The 19,882-nt window shown below is 31.2% G+C and overlaps 1 protein-coding gene across 14 annotated transcripts in view; it reads left to right on the top strand.

Moving 5' to 3' along the window:
• The window catches only part of mim (missing-in-metastasis), a 45,276-nt gene that overhangs the window by 6,260 nt on the left and 19,134 nt on the right, over positions 1 to 19,882 (top strand). For all 14 annotated transcript variants that reach the window (XM_070642811.1, XM_070642786.1, XM_070642795.1 and 11 more), the window contains exons 3-4: positions 16,192 to 16,253; positions 17,640 to 17,713. In XM_070642811.1, coding sequence (XP_070498912.1) covers positions 16,192 to 16,253; positions 17,640 to 17,713 — 136 coding nt within the window. The remainder of the gene's footprint in view (positions 1 to 16,191; positions 16,254 to 17,639; positions 17,714 to 19,882) is intronic.

The following is a 19,882-nucleotide window of genomic DNA, read 5'->3' as shown; positions in this document are numbered from 1 at the left end:
TACAAAATTCTTGTCGACTTCGAGCTATGGATATCCTCAACAAGCAACTGATGATAAGGATTCCCGAGGCCGTGACTTCAGGTTTCGTTCCCGGTCTAAATCCTTAACAGCTTCACATATTGCTATGAATATAAGTAAAATACCAGGTGTTGTTCGGTACCCTTTTTCAAATTATTTCTTGACGTCCATGCACATTGTTCTATTATGCTCCAAAAGAAGCAAACATCCTTACCTCCATACCCAAAAAAATCAATATCTGAATAGCAACACTGATTCTTAACACATACAATCTTCATGAAATAAAGAAGTTACTTTCATAGCAATTTAATGCATTTAAAGCCAGCTGCTTGCTTCGTCTTATGTTTCTTTTATGTCAAAGAATGTACTGACGTTATTGTTATATTTTAATCTTCCAGTTCCATGAAACAAAAGTTAATTTATCCTATTCATGATTCAGTACTTTCTAATTTTTCTTAATCAAGCTGATTAAAAGTCTTTCTTGGAAATTTTAAATTTTACTCCCGAACAGCACATGATGTTCGCTAGGGATCAGCTTCGTTTCCTTATTAATGGTATGAAGCGTAGTTGGGGATTTCCGCATTGTGCTGCTCGGGATTTTCTTCTTAAATTGCTAAGCATGCGTTCGTTTGTAATCAAATTTGAAATACGAGAAATCTTCTACTTTTTATTATATTGTAACATAAGTAATGTTTATACTTTTATGCATGGAATACGCATTTCCTTTCTTGTACAAGACGAGATTGAATGAGATTTTATTTACATTTACTCTATAGATGTTTACAATCAAATGCCGGAGGAAGAATGTGAAATTTAATTCATGTAAAAATTGTTCCTAATTAATTATTAAAAGAAATTGTTTTTGTTAGGTATTACAATCCTGTATGCATGCAGCATGCTTCTTACAAATTTTTATTATCAAGATGAAGTGAATTTTTTGAGTTGAAAAGAACAGCAGAAAGCGTGGAAAGTGCCAATGCTAGAATAAATATTTATAAAAATCGATTCTAGATGTAAAACCTATCACAACAGAGTTTACAGTTCTCTACGTAGAGTTTTAGACCAGTTTTAGCGGTCGTTTAGATGTAATGTTGATGTATGCAGTCAAGATGTTATTAATTGACATTTAAGGCCAAACCTACTCTCACGAGCGACGAAAATGAAGAAGACTCCGCCATTGATCCTTTAAGTCTTTGTTACGGATGCATTTATTAACACCAGAGCTCGAAGTCGACTCTATTCGGCTTCCTCACGGAGTCACTTGACTGAAACTCAGCTCAATGTCTACTCAAGTCGACTTGGCACTCTGCGGAGGCTTAAAGCATCTTTTTTGTTTTGTGTTGCTCGGGTCTACTATATGATGTAATAGGCAGTATAGAATGAGATGTTAAGCATTCAGAAAACGCTATTTATGAACGATCCCGTAACCATTTTAATTGCTACAATTACGTATTAACATAAAAATAAGATATAGCTAGAATAAAAAGGTAAAAAAAGCAAAAAGCAATGAGAATGAGCTACAAAAGGTAAAACAGGAATTGCCTTTTGTTTGAATTATATATAAATATACATTTTTAGGGATAAGACAGAAGCCGAAAATATGGCAACATAGCCATAAATTTGAATGCATTAAAACTTTATTGATATGATTTTAATGCTGTCATTAATTTACATATTATTAATTTTATTTCATTTCCAAAATATTCAAAATTCATGTAAATGCGATGTTGCTAAAACTTTATTGCAAAGGCGTTAAAAACCTACAATTTGATTCATTTGTTTAATCATAATTTTTGAAGTTTCTTTCGTGTTACTAAAAAAAAATGATTTTTCTTAAGGTGTTACTGATTTTTTTTACCTTATATATGACTTCAACCTCATTTCTACTAAAAAACGCCGACACACAACTAGCAAAAGACTTAAATTTCATATATACATACATTTTTTAAGAGACTAAGTCAAACATTCAGGTTTCCATGAGATTTATTTGATATACATGTATGCATCTTTCTTCAATGAAAATCCCACATACTTCATGCTGCATGCATTTTATTTTTTTGTTCATAAATTTCGTGTCTAATCGTTCAGAATAAAAATTTTTTCGGTCTTTTTAACCTTCTTGCACCTAAGTGATGAAGTTTTTTCATCCTCTTTGTGTCTTGATTAAGACGCCATAAATCCTCTCGAGGGATATCATCAAGGATAGTCAATTGAGTATTAAAAAACTTCTCACCTTTTATTATGTCAGACATAAAAACTAGTTTTTTTTGATCGTTGATTATTGCTCTTATTTTTTATTGTCGTCTTAAATTTCGACAAGTGTAATCTGATTCATTCATTGACAAATTGTAAGCGTGTTTTGAAAGCTAAGCGGGAATAAGCCATCAAAAGATCTCGCTCATAATATGTCATGATTTTTAAATTATTAATACTTTTTGGGTTGGAAAATGTGTGAAGCATTTGAAATTTAATTTCATCATAATGTACACAAACGTGAAGCTTTACCGTAGATTAATATTGAATTTATTTTAATTGTACTGTGCTTTAATTAGGGTAGAGGTAATAAAATCCATAAAATGAATTGTAAATGATTAAACAAAGTTCATTATCTGCTTCCTCGTGTGAGTTGAAGTGGCTTAATGGCGCAGTGATATAATGGTTTGGTGTGTTTATATTTAAAATCTGACAGCTGTGTCTTCTACTCATTCTTGGAACTATATCCACTAAATAAATTGGAAACAGCAAGACATTATGCGTAAAATCAGAATCAATGTCTATTGAGTGGTTTGGATTTAATTTTGAGCAGTACAAGGTATTCGTTGGGGTTCTGCTTTTTCACAGAATTAATGGCATGCACTTAAAGCTGCCTTAAAGGCTCTGTAATGACCCATTATTCGAAAAATGCTGTTTACCGCAATGTACCGCTCGGGAATATAATTCTATGAATCTCAGGTCCTATCCATACTTCAAACTGTAAGACTATTCCTACGAAATCCTCAAATTATAAAAAATAACACTTTAAAAAGCTATTTTAAGCTACAAATTATCAAACATTCTCCAAAGAACATTCAAATTCAAAGAAGAAGAAGAAAAATTGTTTAATTTATAGCACTTCTGAGAAAAACAAATATTTGTGGCAGTAAATGCACTATGGTATGAACAATAATTTGAATGAGTTAAAGGCATCTAGTTAATGTGTCACAAAGCTGTAATGATAGCGATCCAAATGCACTCATCTGCATATCGTCAACAGTAAATATTCAGTCTTATAAAACACTTCAAGCTGTGTGAAGTTAATCAACAGCAACATCTTGTAAACCAGATGATGTGTACCAAGAAAAATCAGTTGTGTATATATAATTAATGTTAGTTCCACTATAGCCTCAAAAGCGATGTCGTATTTTGCATTCATAGCTAAAATAAATAAATTAACGATGAACTTATGCTATTCACGCTCTCCCATGAGATTTACATGCTGTAAAAGATTTTCCCTCCGTTTTTTCTCTTGGTGTAAAAAAGTGGAAGATATGATTTGAGTCTATACGATTCTATTAATAGGAAATTAGAAGAAAATTTTATAAAGAAAATTCATTTCTAAAGAAAAAAAATGAAAATATTATGTTTTGCACTGACAACAGAACCGGTGTAAAAAAGAGGAAATTAAGTATTCTGTTGAATTTTGAATGCTATAAGCAGTTCTGAGTATTCTAGAAGTTGATGCTGTTTGATGGTATAGTGGTCTAATTGCTTGGTAACTTATTTACTGTGTTAACAATGATTTAGTTACTTTGCACAAATGCAAAATAGTTCCTTGATACTAGTTGGTTCAAACCTTGCCATGTCCAAATTTGTGTTTCTTCGGATGTTTAGATACTTCATCTGCTTAATACACGAGATCAAGACAAAATTAGAGCTTTAGGCGATGGTAGATAGAAAAACGATTCAGGAACTTGAAATGAAGCGGAGAAAATAGGAACGAGACCATAGATACGAAATAGAACGGATATGAGAGTATTACGTTATGCATATTTAAAATTCAAATTAACTCAAAATTTAGTAATGAAAATTGTATTATTGATCCTACATCATCAATACTCGGTATGAAATGTATTACTAATCATACATATATGCACAAATTATCGCAGCAATCTCTAAAATGATAAAACATGGCACAAAAGCCTACAAACAATTAACTTCTTACTAATTCCTACAAGCATTTTAATGTGGTCCACTAAATATTAAAATTATATCAAAACTGTGTTACAAAATCCAATCAATGTCGTTTCCAAAATTATCCATGTTGATGCTAAAACCTTGGTTATCTAATAAATGTTTGGTTAAAAAATCTCTTTACACCTACATGTGATCAAAACGCGATAGTAAGTAAATAAACATCACCATTCACACCTCCAGTGTATCTTTGGATCAAACTTTCTATTGAAATTGAAAATCATCCAGACCTAAAAACCAAGATCCAGTAAGATCCAGTTCACTTCAGACCTAAAAACCAAGATCCAGTAAGATCCAGGTCACTTCCAGACCTAAAACCAAGATTCGTTCTCGTTATAGACTCAAAAAATATGAACAAAATCGTGATTTTAATTGAAAAATAAGCTGAATAATTAACCGTTCTGGTAAATCAATACACAATTAAAGGTTATGATGAAAAAAGCTTTGTTAAATGAATAATTTAATCATCATGCTCCAGTTTTATGAAGATTGATCTAAGTACCATCTTTCAACGTGATGCCTCAGTTTTTTTGAGAAAAACTTTCTTTGAATTAAATGCTTCATTCCGATTCTTCTTTTTATTCCTGCAGTTTAAAATTTATTTATTTGGCACAGACAAGCTGGCTAGATTTTCATTCATTCAAAGAGTTTCTCTTCGTGCTTGCAAGATTTTTTTATTCCCTTTTACTTCTTGCTCCCCACCGACCCACATCATTAAATCATGTTTAATGTCGATTTTTTGTTAGTTTGGCAAGAGTTACGATGCGACAGTCGGTACTTAATACATCTATGTTGATTAATAATTGCTCAAATGTTTTGCTTGCTAAATATACAACATCGCTTGTCAGCTGTTCGACATAGCGGCTGCGAAACAAAAAAAAAGTCAAGACTCATTCATAGTTTTTTGTAGCTGCTTATTTACCATTTTTGATCTTTTTTTGCTTTCGACAAATTGAATTTTAATACAGAATTCCTTAGAAACTTCCAATTTTGGATGTGAGCATATAAAATTATATATTTTTGCGAAAACTTCCTGTGTACAGCTATAATGCTACCTCATAAACATAAAAATGTCTTGTTTCTTTAGACATTGTCACGTTCCTGATTAGAATTTTAAATTTTTTCATGAATAGTTTTTCGTGAATGAACAAACAGCATTGCGTAACATCTAATGAAAAAATGAACGGAAGAAATGTCTTAATCGAAAGTGAGTTTAATGACTGTCATTCAGATATATTTTTCGGTACTACTTAGCACATGACAGAAATGCGATGTTGCCACATTTTAACCACATATATATATTTTTATTTTTCCCATCGTCATGTGTACATGTACATATACTTTTTTTTTGGGAGATTATTGATTTTTCATCCACTTTTTTTATATTCTTTAAAACTGGTTTAGTTCCAATGGTTCTGTGAGTACTGGCATGTACTTTTTGTACACTTTTTAAATTTTTTCTTGACTGCACTTTATTGTTTTTCGATATTTTCCACTCTGACTTATTCTGCATGATATTCAAATATGCCTACAATGCCATTTTCATACAATATTCTAAGAATATAATTCCAAAAGTCTCATAGAAATGCTCATAAACATTTCATTTATTTTTTCAATTAAAATCAAATATGGAGCGAAAGAAAAGATTTTTTTTTTCATTTTGCGTATTGTGTAGAATTGTCGCTCAACACGATTTGCATTTCAATGCATTACTACAATAATAATAAAAAAAATAAGGCTATGAATGAAGAAAGAACAGGAAAATGGCTTATGAATTGTGAATTGTGTATGCTCAACTGGAATGGTTCAGAATATAATTCGTTATTTTTTGCAATGAATTCAGATTAAACATTTAGGTATGAAGTTTTGTCGTATGTATTATTATTACTTTTTTAAAAGGTTATTGTTTTATCAAAAAGTCGCACTTTCCTGTAAATGAATGGCGTTATCAGTCTTTTGAAGTAATAATATTAATCTTTTTAGAGCAACATGGGATTATGACAAATTATTTCGACACAAGGGGAATGTCTTACATAAAATATAGTTGTTGGATAGAATTTCATAGATAAAAAGTTCTCTATCAGTGGTGTTATTTGAGTGTCTGGACTACGACAGATTTGTGCTGAGTAAAGAATGTTTTTGTCGGTCCAAGCTTGTTAAAGACATGGATGTTTTGATAAGATGCTCTCTATTAGCGTTATTGCTTTGTTAGGATGTGACATCCACAGAAATTTATACTTTTATTCTTAAAATTTTGGTGCTGTGCGGGACATTGCTACTACTAAGATGCTATATACACTTTCCCACGACAAGTCCCGAGTGGGACTTGAACCGACATTCTCTCGATTACATGTCGAGCAACCGTGGGTTCTTATTGAGAATGGCACAATGGTCACTTAAACAATCGTCACTAAACAGTGCTCATTCACAACTCTTATCGGTATAATGGACCAACACACAAAATCCAATAACTCTAACTACCATCTCAATGTACTAGATATTTCAACATTCACAATCCAGAACTTAATATTTACATGATCATCATGTCAGCAAAAACCTAAATTTCAAAATCATTTAAACCACAAAATATCAAAGAAATATGTTTGTCAATCATCAACATGATCTTTTCGTATTGCGTTTTGTCCAATAATAAATATGGAAATACCATTGGGGTATGTTTCATGTCGACTGATATGGGTACCAAAAAAAAAATTCATCTGGTTATGTTTATGGTTTTAGACTTCTACATACAATGCATGAGACATAAATGAAGTCACATGGTGAATTGCTTAATGCAATTTATGGCCATTAATTATGAGTCTTGATTACTTGTAACGTTTTACTTTCCTCGTGCAGCACCATATGTGTGAAATGTGTTGTTCTTTGACTAAAGTGTGGTCTTTTATTGAAATAGTTGAGGATATCAATAAAGTTCGATCTTTTCTGTATGTCCAAAGAAGAAAATTTGATTTTTTATGGCAATTTTATGCACATGACGTGACAAAATGTTCTAACTCACTGTCATTAATGCGACTCAGGAGTTCTACATAGATTTTTATCAAAAATTCAAAACAGTTTCGAAAAAATTCTTTCAGACTAGCGACAAAAATTCCTTTTATCTCTATTTCAGTTTGGCTATCGAATTGCTATCATGCCATGATAGAAATTTTGTGAGCATATCGTCTATATATTCTCAGAGAAGTGACAAGAAAATGATAAAAATGCTCGATATACAGCTTCGTCTATTTTTTCTTTAATTTCATCTTTTATTTTTAGAATTTTTATTGTTTCCTCATGCATTTTTTGAAAAGAGTGTCTTGGTTGCGTCTCCATTATCTTTTTTGCCTCACAGTCAAAAAAATGAAGGAAATTTAATTTAAATTAGATCAAAAATTCCATCTCAAAATAATTAGATTTTCTTAGTTTTCTGATGGAATGTACTACGTAACAAAATACTTAATTGTATTTTATGCTTCTCTACCTAAATTACTTTAGAGACGATGGAATTTCTCGTCCACGCATGAAGCAGATACACATCAAAGTTCGAAACAAGTGACGAATAACATTAAATATTTACAAAATTGAGAAGAAAAAGTCGTATTAAGGTTTATTGCTTTATACAGAAAAGAGACCACTAAGCCATAAAGTGCTTTGTGCTATTGCAAAATTTGCATATGAAAATATTAACACAGAAGCACATGGTGGGTCGTTGCTCGCTCATAATGTCTAATAAAAATGATGTTTTAGTATGCACCTTTTTATCCAGACATACTCAGAACTATAATACATTTATAGCACAACTTGTTCACTAGGGCAATGCTACGTAGTGATGGCATCGTGATGGCTGATTTCGACCCATTTTCTGCTGTTTGCCGCATTGTCTTTTTCGAGTAATGCTTGGCATCGACCGATAAATGCTATCATATGCTCATATGCGCCTTATTTACTTCACTGGTCGTAAAGGTCAATTGTGGTCCTGGCCATCCCTCAGATGGCCTTCGAAACTGGCTCCATTGCTGACCATCACTTGCCAATTTCTAATTAAGTAATAATGAGAAAAGTAGACAGGAAATCTAGGATCAATTTCTTAGTTTGACGTCAATTACAAAAGACGCAGTGCTACAAACTCGTGTATAAGAAATGCATTAATGATTGAAACTGTTTATCTCAACATACGTACAGTTCTTTCCAACATCCGATAAAATATTTTATTTATAGTCCATTGTGTAAAACTGAGTACGGTGAACTTAGGACCAAGAAATAAAGTAAATCCATAAATAATTTGCTTCTTCATCATCTTATGTTACTTCCCTCGCTTCTGTTAATGTTGCTAATTTCAACACGAAAATGATGCGTGAAAGTTTAATGTGCGTGCAAACGAAATACACATAGCACGAGAAGCAAAAAGATGTTGGAAGTGAAAAAAAAATTATAAAAAGAAAAAAAAAAATCTTTTTTTTTTTGGTTAAACATGAAAGTTAATTTCGAGAGAGATCTTAATTGAATAAATTAATTTTTTGTGTAATTAAGTCAACGTAAAGATGTGAAAAAATAAGTATTATAATCTTGATTAAATTTAGAACCATCGTAATGATTTTGGGTTATAAAGTACACACATTTTCTTCTTGAATACCTTAATCTCTTGCTGGAGTTTTTTGTGATTTTTGTACAGCATAGACTCAATTTGTATGAGCATATACTCAATTTGTATGGATAATTTTTGAATTGTGTGCTGTATAATTTTATGAATTAACTTCGGCACATTGTCTAGAAGTCACGCACGTGTAAAATTGTCTAATGTCATCGACACTCACTCGTTTTGATATCATTTGTCACTTTTCTTATCTATTATCAATTGTCAGGTTGTTCAGTAAATTACTTTTCATTCACAGCGATCTAATTTCGGTTATGATAATCATAATTTAGTCATTGTTTTGGGACCTTGAAGTTACAAAATAATTTAATAAAAGGCAATATTTCAAATATTATCTCTTTATCGACATGTTAGAGTTCCATTAAATGTACGTTATATCATATATAAATAATGAGAATCGCATGAATAATTTAAAAGACTTAAATGCTTTCAATAGAAATATTTTGTATGAGCACACAAAAAAAAACTATTTTTTTTCCCCGAGTTCAATTACCATTTGTGTCACAATCTGCTCCTGTGTATGCACATTTAATGTATATAATAAAAAATGCCATGAATTACACTTATACGAAGGCAATAGTTGGCAAAAAATTAGGTCGTTTAAATTTTTAATTCAATTGAACTCAACATACACACGATTTGTAGTCATCGTAAACTGCTTGGGACAAAACAGTTCATAAAACATTCAATAGGCGACTGATTTTTTTTTCTCTCTCTGTCGTGAGTTTAATGCTAATAGAAAAGTCATTTTCACAAAGGCAGACGCCATGACGAGAATTTAAAGTTATCTAAACGATCAATATTGTGCCATCAATAATTAGCACCTTATTATTTAAATGACAAGCAATCAACGCTTTACGATGTTTACAAATTTTCTTAGTGCTTCCGAAAGAAATGAAAAATTTAGCCTAAATGTTTATTTTTATGGACATAAGATCACGTAATGGTCATTATGTCGATAAGTATAACTGCTAATATTCTCGCACTAGCTGCAAATTGAATTTAACAAAAAACTTGTTTTTTACTTATTGTCAATTGCAATTTAATTTCCTCTTGAGTCTATCCATTAAGCGTATGTTGCATAGATTGTTTATGTATGGCCGGCATACTGTCATTTATTTTTATAATTTCTTTACAATTATTTGTTATTACCGCTATGATATTTACCCACATGTATTTACAAACATACGTTAGATAACTAAATAATAATATGAATATGTGATTGACATTGAAAAATGTTTATGTGCTTTATTTAAATTTGAAAAAAATAAAGGAAATGTCATTTAAAAATAGTTCTTAAAATAGAATATATCATTGGTATAAGGTTTCACTTCCATATTCTCACACAATTAACTAAAATATTATATCATAGAATTAAAATACCCTGTTTATGATGGATATGACTTGCTGTGAACTTAGGTCAAATTTTTGATGAATATTTTTGATGGATAATTTATCCTTGTCAAATCCTTATTCAGACCTTTCCTTCTGATCTCACTTGTCTTATCAATTTTTCATTTTAATTCTTAACCCGCTTCAACATTTTGTGTCCTCTAGAGCTTAACTCTGTTCTTGGTATGATTCGTCAATCAAACAAAATTAAATATATTCTAGATACAAGAAAAGATTGGCTGATTATGTGATTCTGACTGATCTGTGACTTGAGCAGGACATTGTTTGTAGCTAGTGCATCGCTATGTTGACTTGCTAACAGTAAGACGTAAATGCTGACCTCGTAGTCGATTAAGAGCTCATGGTGCTGTGATGACACCATGACTGCTGATTTTAACCCATTTTTAAGCTAAAAAATGAAATTTGCCGCATTATGACGTTCTGGTTTGTTCATAAATCACATGCAGAAGATGATCCTAAATACCACATCCTAATGCACTCAATATCTGTTCAGAAACTTGGGGGTACTTTGTTTTCTAAGACGAAGGGTCTTCAAATTCTTGTTAATCCATAGCTACACTCAACACCCCGTGAAATTTCAGTTCAAGATGCTTTCAATTACATCCGATTTCGCTCAAATTGAATTGAATCCATTCGATAATTAAATTCCGAATAACCTTTTTGTCGCCAAACAGTTGTTGAGAATCTTCCAAGTAAAGATGTCTGACATTTAGGCACCGTTCCATGCTGTTCAATTACAACACAGATTATACTAATGCACCAGTAAAAGGAGAGAGAAAGAAAGTTTTATTTTAGAATGAATTGGTTTTCACAGCATTCATTGCTGCTGGCGTCATTTCAAGTTTTCAATCATAATTGGATTTCCGTCTTCGAAAATAAATTCCACCCACCGTAATAGACAAAAGTTTAATTAAAATACATTAATGTCTTCCAGCCTTATTTCGTGTACTTCTCGTCTTTTCTCTTCTACGGTAAATTAAAATTTAATTAAAGATTTGTGATTTCATTACACTTACCTACATTTAAATGCTAATGTTACTTTCCTTCTTGCCTTACAAGATACTTTTTTTTATTTTTATTTTTTTCTGTTGCCATTTCACGTGCTAATAATTTTATTTACACACTACATCTACATTAATGTATGTATGAAGAAATTTTTTTACAATATGAAAGTAAAGCATAGCAAGCAATATGAACAAAGAGCATGAACAATATTGTTAATCAATCTTTTGACTAATATTGCAAATTTTATGTAAGAACTTCATGCTTCATTTTTCGTTGTTGAACTTTTCTTTTGTCATTTTGGACTATGAAAGGATTGAATTATATAATTTTGAACAGTTAGACAATCGGAATTCTTGAGAAATATTTCTTCGCACTTTATTGCTATTTTTCCTGCTCATTCGATTTCCTTTATTGCTTTCGAATGATTTTTATTGTTCTCAATTATAGTGAAAGAAACTAGCAAGAATTTATTTTTATTATCATCATCAATACTTCCTTATAAGAATAATTCGCTTGATGCTCGCTTTTATTATAAAATTGAATTCTATTTTTATCAACTTTCTTTTGAACTAAACGACAATGTTCTTTGTAGTACCAACTATGGAAGTGAAAAGCATATTATCATTTTTACTCGTTCCAATGTGTTGTTATCTGACAATTTACAAAGCCAATAATCTCATTTAGGTGTTATCATGATATAGATGGAATTCCATTCTATTATTATTTTCCTTTCACTTTGATTCACTTAACTGCATTTAGGAAGATTAAAGACAAAGACTGATTATTATTACAATTTTTATTAACTCACAGCTGAAGTGGTTTTGATGCCATTTTCCATATTTATGAATGGTTTTGTTGGGATATGAAAATATCACGTTATGCCTATAGGAGATTGAAACGAGAGCCTGACGCTATTCGAAACTCAGAATTATATAGATTGATAAACATTGTAAATCGAATTATACTATAAAAAATTTTTTGTTTATTCCCGAATAACACAACTTGACAAGTCAATTCGAAAGCTGGCACCAGACCGGCGTATATTTGGCATGGTGCCGTTGTTAAACCTAATCCGACACTAAGTCAGAGTCATGAGGATTTTGTTTGAAAAAGTTGACTAGATTCCATGTAATAATTGATTCGACTTTGAGCTCTGATTGTAATGATCATACAGCTCGTTTGGTCGAGTAAACATACACAAATAATTATTTGAAGTTCCTATGTGACAGGAGCGTATTTAAATCGGAACTAAGTTGGGAAGAATTAAACACTGAAAACCGCATTCAATTTCATGCATTTAAACGGATTTTATTTAGTCAGAGTCATGGGATTTTGTTTGAAAAAGTTTCCGAAATTACACGGGAACGTGTATTCTTGAAACCCGAATGGGGTCAGACTCCTGACTGGCAACAGTTCCTATGTGATATGTAAACTTATGCTCTGTTAACGGCTCTATCGAGGATTAATCTAATATTTAGTCATATGTTATTATATTATTAAGTCCTATGGGAGTCATATGCTTTATGTAAAGAAGCTTTAGACCATTGAGCTATCAAGCTACTTCAGCTTACAATCAATCCTATTACATTTATTCTATTTTCAACCTGTGTAACTTCATTAAGTATGATTGTATAATTTGAAAATTCGAGAACATTTGAAATACAACGTTGTAATACCAAAGAATGTGTTTAAAGCTACTAGAACTAGCACCTTCAGAATTGAACTGTAAAAAAGTCTTGATTGTTTCAATTATCACTTAATATTTTTTAACAGATATTCTGTAAAGTATCATTCATCATTATAATCACGAATTCCAAATAAGCATAGACTAAAAGTTCAAATCAAGTAATCTCGATGAAACAATCAAGTCTTGTTGATCTTCATGCTCTTTCTCAAATAATTCAAAAATATACAAAAACTATTTTAGATAGACCGTAGATAATGCGGAAGAATGAAAAATCTATTGATTATTTTATAAGATACAGAATAATCAATTCCTACAACATAAAACAGTAGAAATCGTAAATTGATGTAAACGAATCTTTACATATTTTAATTAAACTGAATGTTCAGCTGATTCAATTTAATTTATTATTGTTTACCGCTTATATTTATATTATTCATGCTTGTGTATGTTCCAATTGAACTTTCGGGTTAAGTACCGCTATCAATACAAATTAGAATAATTTGTTTTCATCATTTAATGTGATATATGTATTATTTCATATCCCAATCACGTTTTTTGTTTCATCTCTGATGTTTTAGATCTGATTTATTCCAGAAACGCACAAAAAAAACTTTATTCTCACCTCAATATTATCTATGTAAACAAAGATTATGCAAGAGAAGTAAAAGGAAGGCGATTCTGACAATGAAAAATATCGCTCGGTTTTCATGTGATGCCTAATCTTTGTTTGACCTCTAACAGTCTGACTTTTTAACAATAAAAAAATAAATTGTGCAAAAAATTTATACATACATGGGATGTGATACTTATTTCAAATTTTCATTATTATTATAATTTTCACATCTCAATGACCTTTTATTTCTCCTTTCCTATACACTTCTTCTTATGTTCCATTTTTATATTTTTTGTATTGCATGTTCCGTTAACTTGAAAATGCCACTACAAGAGAATACGATCACATGGCTGGCTATTCGTTCTTACAATTTAATGATGTATGTAATGTGAAGAGTGGAAATTGTTGTACTGATAATTAGAATATTAACTTTTTTTTATGGATTTGTTCTGAATTTTTTTAATTACAGTTTCTCAATTTCCGACTTCTTATATTCTTTGTTTCCTTTGCACGAGTGCATACACGCTTCAATTGTTTTTATCCTTTTGAATTCTCGAAAGTTCTTTAAGTATCTTTGAATTTGAATATCGAGCAGTAAAATGTAGTCTGTAAGCTCGAACAGACAAGAAGCATGCTCATGAGTATGGTCACAAAACTGACTGTATTCAATTATATTGATTGAGTATACTCATGAGCACGATCATTTAGGTTAGTCTGGTTATGGTCTGTTTGGGAAGACGCAGTTGCATTAATCGTGGACGGTAAGACGAGGAGGTACTCTGACGGCTCTGTAAAATGTAATTTGACCTATCGTCTCCAAGTGGACAAAAAATGCTAGAGCTAGTCATTGACTTTAACTAGTTATAACGTGCTATAGCCTACTCAGAGTGCTTTTAGTAAATCAAACTTCGATGACAAAGTTTCAATATCAAATGTCAAAAAAGATTCTCTTGGCAAATTTATGACATCAAACTTTGATAATATTCAATTGACGATCCATAAAACTGATTTCGTACATTCCATCATGTTTATTGCTAATCAAAATCAATTCAATCTTCAATTAAATGAATGATGCAAAATTGTTTAAATTCATTAATTTTTATATGTAGAACTTGTTGACAGGCGTGATTGAGAAGTCAAATTAAAATTTATCACTGTTAATTAAATTTACTTCTGTCTCACTTGAGCCTGTATTCAATTGTCTACAGTTTTATACAGACTATAATATAATTTCTGCGTGGGACTGCAGACGTGACAAAAGTGACACAAACAGATTTAGCATGAAATAAATATAATGGCATTAATATTGGGCCAGTCCTTTAATTACTCTGAAGATCAAAAATTTGTTTGTTTGTTGTGGCTGAATATTTTTTCATAAACGATTATGCTCAGTCAACAATGAGAAATTATAATATAATTGATGATGGATTGGTGAAGTTCCAGTTTAACGAATTTTGCTGTTTAAATTATTGCTGCGTCAAAAATTTTCTGTGATTTCATTCCTGAATAATGTTGTTTAGTAAATCAATCAGTGCCTGAAAGTGAAAATATTTACTAATTTAGATGCTCTCACGAAACAACAAAAAAAAGCATGTGAAAATAATGATTTTGCTATTTGAACTGAGTATTTCATCAACCGCACGTTTTTGGTTTTTGTAAAACAGATGTGAATTGAGCAAGTTTTGGAATTGAAGGAATTGCATAAAGAGAAAAAAAAAATCATTTGAACTAATAATAAAGTTTATGATTTAAATGATCCAAATCCACAAAATGCAGACCCTTTCAGCAATTTATTTCTCGAGTAAAATCCCTCTACACACTGCAGTATTATCTAATTCAGTGCTGGTTAATTTATTTCAGTGTATATAGCTTGCAATAGCTTTCACAATTGAATATCGTGACACAAAGTTTGGGAAACATTTGATTGAAAATTGCTATCGACAATCGTTGGAAAGACAATTTTCTCTAGAGCATCAAGATTGGACAACGGAATGGAATTGTTAGATTATGTTATTGTCAAGCCTTCGTCTGGCATTTTTATGTGAAAAAGTTAACTAGTTGCTTTGTTAATAAAATATCCTCTAAGGTTCAGTTCACAGAACTACGTGTTGTTATAGAACTGGAAACTGATATTTTCATTAATATTAAACACTTGAGCTAGTGAGAATAACGGAAGTAAAAGCGGATTGTAACGTATACATTTCGAATATACTTTAATGAAAGAAGGAAATAAGTCGTTGGTTCTTTGAACTAATTACAATAATTTTTTTGACATATTTTAAACATTTTTTTCATGAAATGGGTCAAGTAGCAATGACTTCTCGTGTGATTTTATAATTTATTTCGCGAATTGAATGGATCGTTGAGTATAAAAGTAAAGAGGAAGTAAAGAAGATCTTTTTTATTATGATGAACTCTTTCCACTGCTTTTAAAATTGTAATAATTAAATTTATTATACTTTGTTGCTTGTATACAGGCTTATTGCTAGTTATACAGTGACTTAATGAAACAACAAACAGTATTTCATCAAATTGTGATTTCTAAAATACTTTCTTTCATTTTATTTTCAGAATTCGAGTCCACTATGGGAAGATTTCATCATCAAAGCAACAAAACTTCATGCCTGTTTGAGGTAAGGGTTACAATGAATATGCAAATTTTTTTTTTGCTTCTTACATTTCACGTTTTTATTGTCAATTTTGGTTTCATTAAATCTTTGTTATACATTTTATTTAACAATGAGGCAATAGACAGCGCCACCAGATGTTCAAAATACCGTCAAATCATTATTCATCATCAGTTTTAGACAAGCAAACAGAAATGTTTCACATCACATCAAATACTGCCATATACACAGTATTAACCATATGCAAATTTGTTGTATGTACGTACCAAAACAGCAGAAGCTTCATTAACAAGGTCGCTTTTTGTTTATTACATTTCGGCATTTTTTAAACAAAATAGAAAAGTCGTTTATTTTCGCACGGAGATTCCATTGTGAACTTGTGAACAACACAAATAAAAGCAATTCCATCGAATCAAGTCATAACATAAAGAAATCAACTGTTCCATTTTTCTTCAACATTTCAAATTGTAGATATGAAATTTGCTGTATTTTTCTTATGTTTTGCCTGTCAACATGACCCTCTTTAATCAATGCACAACGAAAAGAAGAAGTTAATGGCAATAATGTATTATGACAGTGGACTTCTGACTTTCATTTCTGTTTGCTGATTTCATAAATTAAAAGCCATGACATGACGAAAAGAATTTTTACATGACTTTTTATTTCTCTTTCTTTGATTCCTTTGAGTAAAGTAGGTGAAAAATGTCAGTGCATTTGACGGTTCTATAAAAAATGGTTTTGATAAGCAGATTTGCATGATCAAAGGTGGATTCAAGGGGTTTTTTGGAAGGGATGTTGAGATTATTTTGTAAAATGAAAACTGGAGTCGCTATCAAGTGATGTTTATCAAATGGAAGTCCATTTTAAGGATTACTGAACTCTTGATTTCGATGAAATTCCGAGACCTAAATCAAGATTACAAAGAAGTTCATAGAAATTTCAGTCTCGGAAGTCTTAGTCTCAGTTCCAATAAACCTTACCCTTTTTTGTCCGATACTTAATCATTCACAATCTTATTCGTGAAATTGAACTTTATAAGGGGCACTGAACAGTTTTCACTGTCATGAGCATACATACTCAACTGATATACTTGAGCATGCTAATTTTTGCGATTCCTCATGACCTCCTCCTTTGTTTGCTTGAAATCAATTATCAAAAATCAATATTTTTGCATCTGCAAACCCTCTGACCTCATTTATAAATAATTCTGTAAGACAACGACATCCAACAAAATTGAACCCAGGTGGAACGAGTTAATCCTCAAAACTCTCCATGCTTACCGCATGAACAAAATTGATAAATCTGAAATTGACAAGAAAATCTTAACCAATTAAACTTTTACGGTCGATAATACAGGTAGAAATTTTCTGTTTACTTTCTTTACACATTCAGGGCTGCCATTCAAGCAATTTCAACATATTTGGAAGCATTCCAAAAAATTGCAGACGCCGCAACAAACTCAAAAGGTATGTTATTAATTGATCTTATTATGTAAACATAAAATAAACTCGGATTGTGTTTCCTTTAATATTACCTATGGGAGTTACATTGAATTTTATGTGTATCAATAAAAATCTTATTCAGTGTAAAGTCAACAGAAGGTCATTTTTCAAATAAACAAAAAGAAAATTGGAATTGCTCCCATGATTATCGATTCCTCACCATGTTTTACAATAAATAAAAAAATTTTTATGGGAAATTAAAAAGTTTAAACGATCAGAAATAAAAACTCGAGAGAGAGGACAAAAGTTTGGAAACATTCTTGCTCGTAGCAGTGCTGTCCAAAGGTTTTTATGTCACGACGCTAAGGCGTTTTGCAGCTAACGATTGTTTAACGAGTGAGGGTGCGTCAGACCTCTGCATTCAATAGACCTACAGTTTATAGTGGAATAAAAACCACTCCTTTGATGACGCATTTACCAGCTTATTGTCTCTTGTCTACAAATGGAGACTGTGAGCTGCGTTTCCACTACATATGATTCGAAAAAAGACACGTGAAAAATTTCCCATGCCAAGTTTCGAACCCATGATCGCTGGATTGTACCTAAATGGTAAGCCATAAGTAGAACCGCACAAGGTATGCGATTCATGGTAACGATTCTCGAAACCAAGATTTCTTACTCTCGGTTTCTAAAGTTGTCGAGACCGTGACTCTGAAGTATTCCCTTGGAATCTCGGTGTCGAAAATTCATCAAGACCGAGACTTCCGGAAACTCTTGTTCATGGCATATCAAAGCATTTAGACAGCACTCTGGTGTGCCGCAGTACACAGTTTGAACAACGCTGACTGTGCTATACATATACTCAGTTGGGTATATCCGACACAAAAATGTTAAAATTTAATATTTATATCGTACAGCAATTCATATTCTGTTTTCATCACTAACGAGAAGTTAACATCTTCTACAAAAAATAATAACGACTCGGATATGTAACAATTTCAGGTTTAAAATGCGCGCGATTCCATTTATACCTTCGAAATTGGACGTTTAAAAAATTCAATTCCATTTCATTTTTATTTACTCTCATTAAAATTTAGTGCATATAGGTCAAGGTTCTTTAAGTGTATGAGAGATAATGACAGGTCTACAGCGAATAAAAATACTTAATCATCTTCGCATATTCATAACATTTCAAAATTAAATGTGTTAGGCACTTCCAGAAAATCCTGCAGCCTCAACCAGTAATTTATTTTCTGTTTTTATGGATACATTCTATAATTGATGTAGAAATTCTGTGTTACACACCGAGGAAACATATCAAACTTATGTAGATAGATAAGAGATAAGGTCACGTCAAGAAAAGTTTGTTGGTAAAATAGACGGTAGATAAAAATAAAAAGTATGGAAGGAAGCGTTTATATGTTTTGAGAAAAAGGTTTTTCGATTTTTATGGGAAATTCTATTAGATGATATATAGCTTTTACATCTGATATAAATAGAAAATGCTACTTCTGAATAAAATGTAAAGAGAAGATTATGAAATTTTCCGCACATAATAAAAATAGAGATGTAGGGGTTCTAAATATTGAGTGTGAAATTCATTCAATGGCCTTTAAGACTATAAATATGTTTAAAACGTTGCTATAAAGTGCATTTAACGGTTATCAGGAATTTTATGTTTTACTCGAACTACTTAAACCCATTTTTTTAACGTTTTTACTAGATAACCTATAAGTTTCTGTCCGGAAAATGAAAGATCATTCTTAAGAACATAAAGTTAATCAATAATATAATGCTAAAAATTGATATTTGATAAGATTTAATAGCATTTGTATGAAAAAATCCCAAAAAATGCACTAAAAATCAGTTTTTGTCAAATTTCAACCTCAATTTGGTAAATTTGAGACAAGTTGCAACAAAAGTTGATTACGATTAAAAATAGAACTTTTAAAAAAGATTCCAGCAAGTTTCATTGAATTTTTGTGATTTTTTTTGAAAAATTTTGGTCAAAATGAAAATTTAACATTTCACTCAGAGACCAAAGCATAACATATTTATGCTTACGCGTCTTGATGAGATCTATTGATCTACAGTAAAAACAAAAATTTTTGTTAGAATTTATTCAATTTTTTCATTTTCGTGGATCCATTTCACTATCACTTCAAAGCCAAATTGCTCGAAAGTGTCTGATAT

The sequence above is a fragment of the Chironomus tepperi genome, unplaced genomic scaffold (genome assembly GCF_022539635.2).
Source record: "Chironomus tepperi strain 1889 unplaced genomic scaffold, CSIRO-AGI_Ctep_v1 contig_16, whole genome shotgun sequence".
In the NCBI taxonomy this organism is placed as follows: Eukaryota; Metazoa; Arthropoda; class Insecta; order Diptera; family Chironomidae; genus Chironomus; species Chironomus tepperi.
The sequence above is the reverse complement of the archived record's forward strand: the minus strand, read 5'-3'. Positions and strand labels throughout refer to the sequence as shown.